Raw genomic sequence first — 9866 nt, 5'->3', positions numbered from 1 at the left:
GCATGAAATTTGCAGGTAAATGGTGGAAAAGATCATCCTGAGTGAGTTATCACGGAAGCAGAAAGACACACATGGTATACACTCACTCATAGAGACATATAATATAGGATAAACCTACTAAAATCTGTATACCTAAAGAAACTAATCAAGAGGGAGGACTCTTGCTAAAATGCTCAATTCCTATCCAGAAAGACAAAGAGGATGGGCATCAGAAGAAGGAGAAAAGAGGAAATAAGTCAGGAATCTTTCAGTATTTTTAAAACTTTGATTTTCTTTTTTTTTTAAGATTTATTTATTTATACATATGAGCACTCTATCTGAATAAATGCCTGTATGACATAAAAGAGCACCAGATCCCATTATAGATGGTTGTGAGCCACCATGTGGTTACTGGGAATTGAACTCAGGACCTCTGGAAGAGCAGCCAGTGCTCTTATCCACTGAGACATCTCTCCAGCTCCCAAAACTTGATTTTTTTTTTTTTTTTTTTTTTTTTTTTTGCAGTTCTGCAACTTTGACATTCAGTTTAGTTCTCATCCACATTGACCGTCTGTAGATTTTTGAAGGTGGTCACCGGCACGTAAGTTACCAATGTGTAGAGCTTGTTTGGTGAATCCTCATCTTCATTACGTTTTCTGGACAAACGTACTCGGATGCGATACGGAACATTCCTTATTCCTTTGGCCCAGACAGCTTTATTGAGCCTTGTATCTATGTGCACATCTGGAGTCCCCATCTCTTTCATGGCAAACTTCCGAATTTCTTTGAGTGCCCGGGGAGCAAGCTTCTTGAAGCCCACGCCATGGATGCGCTTGTGGATGTTGATGGTGTACTCCCGGGTCACCACCTCGTTGATGGCAGAGCGGCCCTTCTTCTTCTCGCCACCCTTCTTGGTGGGAGCCATTCTGCCGGGGCCAAGCTCTTGATTTTTCAAAAGAGACTTTCTACTTAGCTTCTCCTCATACTTAGCTTAAGAAATTAGTCTCCTTGATCAAACTGGAACATCCAAACTACAATTTTTGTATTTATCTTTCAGCTAAGACTTCTTTTAAAATTTTTTTAATTAATATATTTTTATTAATTACAGTTTATTCACTTTGTATCTCAGCTATAGCCCCCTCCTTCATTCCCTCCCAATTCCACTTTCCCTTCCTCAGCTCCTCCCATGCTCCTCCCCAAGTCCACTGATAGAAGAGGTCCTCCTCCCTTTCCCTCTGACCCTAGCCTATGAGGTCTCATCAGGACTGGCTGCATTGTTTTCTTATGTGGCCTGGTAAGGCTACTCCCCACTCAGGGGGAGGTAGGTGATCAAAGAGCCCAGCTAAGACTTCTTGCTTGAATTATTGTCTGTTTACTTTTAGAAAAAATAAATTTATTTTTACCATTGCTTTCAGTTTTTTTAGTTTCTTTTAGTTTTTTCTTTTTTTTCTTTTGTTACACATAGATTCTTTTCTCACACATTATAGTCTGAATACAATTTCCCTTTTCTTTGCTCCTCCCAATGCCTTCCCCTTGCCTCCCATCCAGAAGTACTCCCTTTCTCTCTGTCATTAGAAAAGAGCAGGTTTCTAAGAGATAACAACCACCCTTTTAGCCTTTGTTTCTTCCCCACTTCCTGTTCTCTCGCTCTTCTCCCCCAGCACACGCTCCCCTTCCTCCCTTGCTGCTCCCAACAAACCTACATTTATAATAATATATAAAAAGAGTTAACCAAACATGAAAACTAAAATATAATAAGATAAAATAAATACCATCATATCAAAGTTGAACAAATCAAACAAAAGTAAAATAGAAAAATAAGAGAGCCCCAAGAGAAGGGACAAAGATCAAACACCCACTTGTTTATACATTCAGGAGTCACCTGAAGGCACTAAACTGAGAGCTGTAGCATATATCCAGAGGACCTGAGGACCTGGCGCAGACCCATGTAGGCCCCATGATGGCTGCTTCAGTCTGTTTGAGTTTATATGAGCTTTGCTGAGTTGATTGAGAGGGCTTTGATCTCTGTCCCTCTTCTCTCCTGCTCATCATGCCTTCTCTTCCATAGGGTTCTCTGAGTTCTGAGAGAGGGATTTGATGGAGACATCTCATTCAGAGTTGTGTGTTCCAATCTCTCTCTCTCTCTCTCTCTCTCTCTCTCTCTCTCTCTTTCTCTCTCTCTCTCTCTCTCTCTCTCTCTTTCTCTCTCTCTCTGTGTAAAACATCTGACTGTAGGTCTCTATTTTTTCTCATCTGCTGTAGGAGGAAGCCTCTGTGATGATGGCTGAGTAAGACAGCAATCTTTGAGTATAGCAGAATATCAATAGGAGTCATTTTATTGTTACTTTTTTTTTTTTTTTTTTTTGGCCAGTAGTATTTGGATTTATCTTAGGTCTCTGGGCTTTATGTTCTTTGGTTCTTGGTTAGCCAACCAGTGTCAGGTATGAATTCCATCTCATGGAGTGGGCTTTAAGTCAAATCAACATTTGTTACTGCCACAAGGTTCATGCCACCATTGTCCTAGCATATTTTGCAGGAAGATCAAAGGTTTTGTGGTTAGATTGGTATTTATGTTTCTCTTTTGGTAGCCTGCAGAATACCTTCCCCTACTGAAGACGCCAGAATGTGGGGGTAAAGGTTCTATGTGGTACCAGCTTGACCATTCCTCATTCAATGAATTGTGTGGGTGTTGTCTTCAGTAATGGGGCCTTACTATCAGTTTCTGGACAGCAACCTATTGTCTTGTAAACAGCCTCAGTTGTTTAGGGATTTCCATAGGACTCTTTTGACCAACAACTCAACTGAATGTTCCCAGCCCCAGGAATAGTAGTTTTGTTTGGTGACAAGAGATGACCAATTAGGGTTCTCAACGCCTTCATTATTTAGAGACTTAATTAGGTCCTACTTCATATAGTATAGAAGGTTCCACTGCACTGTTTTCATATTGCCCCTTAAATTCCCTTCAATTCTAGCTGCTTTGCCCTCATCCCCTCTCTCAATGCCATCTCCCCTCCACCTCCCGAACTGACCCACTCTGGTCCACTCAAAATCTATGTTATTTCCCCCTCCCAGGGAGATCCTAGTCCTTCTTATATGCCTAACCTTTCTGGGTCTATGCAGCTTGGTTATTATTTATTTAATGGCAAATATCCACTTTCACCCATAGATAGGTCATCTAGGAAAAAGCTAAACAGAGAATCGCTAGAGCTAACAGACATTATAAACCAAATGAACTTAACAGATATTTACAGAACATTTCAACCAAACAGAAAAGAATATACATTCTTCTTTGTACCTCATGGAACTTCCTCCAAAATGACCACTTATCAAACACAAAGCAAGTCTAAAACAGATACAAGAGAATTGAAATACTCCCTGCATCCTATCAGACCACCACAGATTAAAGAAGCAACAGAAAGCTTATAAACTCATGAATATTGAACAACTCTCTACTGAATGAAACATGGATCAAGAAAGAAATAAAAAAAAATCAAAGACTTTCCAGAATTGAATGCAAATGAATACACACCATACTCAAACTTATGGGACACAATGAAGACAGTTCTAAGAGGAAAGTTGATAGCACTAAGTACCTGCATAAACAAAACAAACAGACAAACAAACATTTGTTTCTAGAGAGATCTCATATTAGCAACTTAACAGCACACCTGAAAGCTGTAGAACAAAAAGGAGAAATTATACTCAAGAGAAGCAGATGGCAAGAAATAATCAACTTCAGGGCTGCAATCAATAAAATAGAAACAAATAGAATAACACAAAGAATCAATAAAATCAGTAAGATTGACAAACTCTTATCTAAATTAACTAAAAGGTAGAGAGAGAATATCCAAATTAACAAAATCAGAAATAAACAGGGAACATAACAGCTGACGCCAAGGAAATCCAGATAATCCTAAGGGCATACTTTAAAAACCTATACTCTATCAAATTGGAAAATCTAAAAGAAATGATAATTTTCTCAGTAGATGCTATTTTAGTTTTTCTTAATGCCAGGTATTGAGAGCTGCCTAAGGGTAAAAGGAAATCTGAATGCTAGCTGACTCTTGATGGTCTTGTTTTAGCTTTGGCTTTGGTCTTTCAAGTCCTGACTAAAGAATTTAGTGAATTATCTGGTACCTTCAAAGAGAGTTCTAAACAGTTTAAGCCACGTCTGATTTCTCTTGTTGAGACATCTGGTCTCAGCAAAATTGTTTCCCAAGACTCAAAAGGAGAAGTCCTATAATATAAAACTGACATTCATATTTGAGAGCGTTTAGTGTACATTTGTTGACAAAATTCAGTACTGTTTTTGAAATGTTATATATATATATTGCATTTAATGTCAGAAACCTGTGCCTTATATAATTAGTTGGAGAGCATCACTCTTTGTTTTCAAAGCCCAATGTTTTTTACAAAGTTACAAAAAAAAATTGTTTCATATTCTCAAGGTTTATCAGTTAGCTTGGTTTTGTCATTTCTGGGGATGTCACTCTATTGATAGAGTTTTAAATAATATAATAAGTTAATAATTATAGTTTTATTAGCATTTTATTTTTGCATAAATTTCTTTCATATTTTTAATTTGGTTTCTTCCTTGTCTTGATTTTGATCTTATTTTCATTATTCTTTATAAGAATTTTAATTTTTTTTATATTTTACTGATTAAAGAAAAAATTTTTCAAATGCTCTTGTTCACAAACTTTTGAATTTAATTAAATTTTCCTTTATTTTTATATATCTTTTATACTTGCTTATTATTATGAGTTTTTATTTTTTTATCTTAGTGAGCTAAATAGTTAGTTTCTTTCTATTCTTTCTTATGTGGTGATAAAAAAATCAAGAAAAGTCCCAAGTTTTTTCTTGGAAGAACTTTTGCCAGATCCTGTGAACTTTTATATGCAATGTTTTTGTTTAGGTCATTTAAAAATCAGTTTTTTTTAAACTTTAGAAGATTTCTTTCTTTGTTTCTTTCTTTCTTTCTTTCTTTGTTTCTTTCTTTCTTTCTTTCTTTCTTTCTTTCTTTCTTTCTTTCTTTCTTTCTTTCTTTCTTTTTTATAAGAGTCTTATTACCTTGCTATGTGATGGGCTGTTAATGGTATTTCTTTTGTTTGATTTTCAACTTTATAGCACTCAAGATAGAATTGGCTTGGAAAAATCTTGAAATTTAATAAATTCTTCATGAGAGGACAAAGGAATTTTAATAAAGGTTTCATAAGCCTATAATATGAGTTACACATATTTTTTTATTTCTATAATTTGAATGTCACCATTTAGCTATAAAGAAAACTTTAATCCTATATATTTTATATTTCATCTCCTATTGCTAAATTAATTTGTTATTAGTTTATAAGTATTTGTGATTCTTATGTTCTAACACTTTAATATTAACTTAATCAGATTTATAAATTTTATTTTTTTACCTTATCACCTCATCTAAATTTTTTCTTTTTTATTAATCAATTTTTTATTGTATTATTTTTTAATTTTTTATTTTTATTAATTACAGTTTATTCACTTTGCACCCCCATCCGGTACCTCCCTCCCTCTCACGTCCCAATCCCATCCTCCCTGGTCCCTACCTGTGTCCCTCTCCCAGTCCACTGATAAGGAAGGTCCTCTTCCTCTTCCCTCTGACCCTAGTCTATCAGGTCTCATCAGCAGTAGCATCTGCCAGATCACTTTTGCTTTGAAGGCAATATATTCCCAAGGATGACTTTGAACTCCACGCCTTCATCTCAGGTTTCCTAGACTGCAGGCATGTGCTGCCATGCCCAGCCCTCTGTCTTGTTCTAAGTTATCTTGCATAAGCCTCCCTTCAACAGCAAATGCTGGAGTCTTCTCGGTCAGGATTTGTTTCTAGCTAACCTTGTGTCACAGCTGACAGTCACAGGAGCACCAATTTTAATTGTTTTCATTTCTCTGTTCTTAGGGAATTTTGTATGATGCTTTTAAATCCTATTCACCCCTCCCCACCATTTTTCATATGTATTATTCACGTGTGTACTTTTCTGTATTGAAGCATTCATTCCTTATAGTACTGTACAGTGTAGACTATTAATAACATACCCAGTGTTAAAGCAAATAGTACCATTCTATTCCAAGCTGATCAGGCCTAGGTTCATTTCTTTAATCTGTTGTGCAGCTATTCCTCAAGATTAATATGCTGTAAGTATATATCTTTTAAAAATATTTATTCATTCATTATTTTTGTGTACTTGTGTGTGTGCTGGTGTGACTTTATGCGCAACATGTGCAGGCAGTACCCTTGCAGGCCACAAGAGTGTTAGAATTCCCTGGAATCTGAGTTGTGAGCTGAAGTACGGGCACTGAGAATTGAAATTGTGTTCCCTGCACAAGTAGGAGCATTTTAAACTACTGTACCATCTCGGTCGGCCCTAATAAGTATCCATCTTCCGAGTCACACATATAATGGCAGTAGCTTCTTATTACTGAGGGATTTGCAGTCTGTAAACTCACCAGGAAATCTGAATTAGCAAATAAAAGATTAGCTAGTTTCTTGAAATCCACTGTTAGCAACTTAATCAGTCAGTAATAATCTGTTCTACAAGGGTTTCTGTGTAAATTCCTCTTTTAATAAACACATATTTATTTATAAGATGTACATATTTTGTATATTTCATGGAAATGAACCATACACCCGATTGTTTATATTTGAAATCAAGGCCAAAAGCTCTGCCTCTCGTGAGAGAGTTTCTTTATAAAGCTCATCATAGCCTCCCTCACTTAGGAACCATAAACAGCACCTTTACCCTGTGCTTGATGTCACCTTAAGCAGAAATTACACAGCAAAGAACCACGTGGAGGGTGAAAAACATAGAACACGTGGAGGGTGAAAAACACAGTACAAAATGTACTCTGGGAAGAGCAGTTGAGAAGGAGACCAGGAAGACGGAGAGACAACTTGGTATGTGACTGCAGTCAGCAAGGCGCAGGCCATCAGTCAAAGATTTACCACGCTCCAGCAGACAGCTGTGAGTGCTCTGCTAAGGATTGGTTTTCATGCCACAGACACATTTGTGTGAGTAGTGGCATGTCAAATACAAAAATCAACGGATGATGAAGATACACGCTTGCACATACATACATACATGTGGTGTGTATTATACGTATGGGCATATATATTTGATTGTAAAGAGTGTATGTATATATTTGTATGCGCATATAAGTATATGGATATATTTGTGTATGTATGTATATGTATATACCTATAGGTATATATCTGTGTATATATATATTTGTGTGAGCATATATGTATGTGGATATATGCATGTTTACATGTATGGTGTATTTGTACATCTGTATATACATATATGTCTGTCTGTATATATGTACACATGTATGTATATGTGTGCATGTATGCATGTGTAAGTGTGTTTACATAGTTGTATATATATGTGTCTATGCATATATAATGTAGTTAAATTGAAGTTGTTTTATTTCACTGTGGATAAAATAAACAATCCATTGTATGCGTGTATGAAAATTTCAAAGAATGAGCAAAAATCTTGTTTAATAAGAAGTATATTTCTGGGCTGGAAAGGTGGCTTAGTGGTTAAAGGTAGTGACTGGTCTTCCAGAGGCCCTGGGTTCAGTTCTCAGCTCCGACAAGTGGAATTCCCCAGGATTCCCTGCTCTCCTGGCCTCCGCGAGCATGTAATGCAAGCAAGCAAAGGCACTTGTGCACACAAATAATTGAACTGGGGAAGGGGCATGGGAGGAGATGAGGGATGGAGGGAGGGCAGAATTGGGAGGAAATGAGGTTGGGGCTACAGCTGGTATACAAACTGAATAAACTGTAATAAATAAATTAAAAATAATAAAATGCATTTTTAAAAGTATATTTCCTGGATGTTTTTGAAGATGTGTTTGCAGAAGCGTGTGTCTTCCCTTACTCTTCCCAGGTCTTCATGCCCCGGTATTTTGATGCTCCTCTTCTTCATCTTCATATGCTCCCCCCCCCCCCTTTTTGTAATCTCCACACTGGTTTGTGCCCCTTTCTTGCCTAAAGGCATTTTAGTTTTCTTTGCTGTCAGCTATCTTTGACATGAATAGGTCTTGTTGACCAGGGGGACAGTATCTTGCCCTTGGTTCTGTTTCTTCCTGTGCATAGTACAGCCCTTCCTTAGATCTGTAATTGGTAGGTGAGGATAACTCTCAGACTACTTTTTAATTGTTGCCAGTTTTTATTCGTTGTAAGAGTATAAAAATGCTGGACTTTAAATCAATACACAGTCTACTGGAAGTTGAGATGAATATACAGGGAATGGAATAAAAATAAATTATTTGGGTTCAACTAAATATTCATGTGAGATAAATCTGTGTTGTTAATTTCCCCTTTTTATTAAATGTCTTTTGTTTATAAAATAGAACAAATGGCAATCCATTCTCAAGTTCCAAATTATATTTGAAATTTTGCAAAAGCATGAATACCGAACTTCAGGTGTTGTGTACTTTTATTTAAGTGTTAGATGTTTTCCTCCACCCAGCCACCTACTGCTTTAAAACAAAATAGTAACAATTATAATGTTTATTTGATGCCTAGATGCCCAGTCTTCAACCAACACAACTCACATGAGCTACTTCAAACCCTTAAAATAACCCTGCTACTTTGCTAGACACTAATGCCATTCCCAATTTGAAGGCGGAACAGCTAAGGCACAGAGATTTCTTCAAAGACACGCAGTTTGACAGATGCAGGATCAGGAGGCCTACATGGGCAGTTTGACCCCTCAACCACTCTCCCTAAAAAACATGTTAAAAGTCCTTTCTGTGACACACCTGGTGCTGCTGATCACACCTTTGTTGTGGATGTTTCTCTTTCACAGCCCAGGATGCTAGCACATGGTCTTTATGGACCAAATCTCTCAGGATGTCACACTTCTGCTGTGTTTCCTTGTTCTGGGTCTAGCGCATTCTCCTGTGAGTGGATAGAGACGACCAGGATCAGGAAACGCAGAAGAAGGAACCGAGTGTGGCTTGCTTTCAAAACAATTAATAAACAACCAGTTAATTAGTTATGCTTTTGCCTTTTTATGTCCATGTTTGTATTTGGGAGCGAGGCATGTGGGAAGACAGAGGACCTTATGTGCTCTGCTCTGACTCTCTACCTCATTTCCTTGATAAAGGTTGTCTCACTGAACGTAGAACAATGTCTGCGGGATCCTACTCTCCCTCCTTCACCTACCATCACTGGCACCCCTATCTTTGTCTTCTCATGTGAATTCTGAGGATTTGGATTAAGGTCTTCATACAACAAGTTTCCTTACCCATTGAGTGATCTCCACAGTCCCAATGTTGTGTTTCTTGATTGCTTTTTTTTTTGTTTGTTTTGTTTTGTTTCTCAAAACAGAGTTTCTCTGTTATAGCCTTGGTTTTCTTGGACTCACTTTGTAGATCAGACTGGCCTCAAACTCATAGAGATCCGAGCTTGCCTCTTCCTCCCTGAGTGCTGAGATTAAAGATGTGTGCCACTATGCCTGGTTTGTTTCTTGATTCTTTTTTTTATTATTTAGATTTATTTTTAAAATTTTATTCACTTTACATCCTGACCATAGCTCCTTCTCTTGTCTCTACATGGTCCCACCACTTCTTCCCTCTTCTCTCCATCTCCCTCCCCAGGTCATCAGAAAGGGGGAGCCCTCTTCCCCTGCCAACAGACCCCAGCCTATCAAGTGTCATCAGGACTCCCTGCATCCACTTCCTATCTGGCCTGGCAGGGTGCCCCACCAGAGAGAAGTGATAAAAAAGCAGGCAAGAGAGTTCTTGTCATAGGCAGTTGCTGTTCCTCTTACCAGGTCACCTACATGGAGACTGAGCATCTTATTGGTTACATCTGAGCAGGGACTAGTTCCTCTCCATGCATGGTT

At 37.6% G+C, this 9866-nt stretch overlaps 1 protein-coding gene across 1 annotated transcript; it reads right to left on the bottom strand.

Annotated features, from left to right (window-relative positions):
- Positions 1–479: 479 nt before the first annotated feature.
- LOC110541393 (large ribosomal subunit protein eL31-like) lies at positions 480–917 on the bottom strand. Its single transcript, XM_060378675.1, has one exon. It carries the CDS (start codon positions 902–904, stop codon positions 527–529), a length of 378 nt encoding a protein of 125 aa, XP_060234658.1. The 5' UTR covers positions 905–917; the 3' UTR covers positions 480–526.
- Between the last annotated feature and the right edge of the window lie 8949 nt (positions 918–9866).

Source organism: Meriones unguiculatus, chromosome 3 (genome assembly GCF_030254825.1).
Source record: "Meriones unguiculatus strain TT.TT164.6M chromosome 3, Bangor_MerUng_6.1, whole genome shotgun sequence".
Taxonomy (NCBI): domain Eukaryota; kingdom Metazoa; phylum Chordata; class Mammalia; order Rodentia; family Muridae; genus Meriones; species Meriones unguiculatus.
The sequence above is the reverse complement of the archived record's forward strand: the minus strand, read 5'-3'. Positions and strand labels throughout refer to the sequence as shown.

What these genes read in the sequence shown, in the direction of transcription:
- LOC110541393 (XM_060378675.1), bottom strand. Translation starts at nt 904, where the DNA reads ATGGCTCCCACCAAGAAGGGTGGCGAGAAGAAGAAGGGCCGCTCTGCC.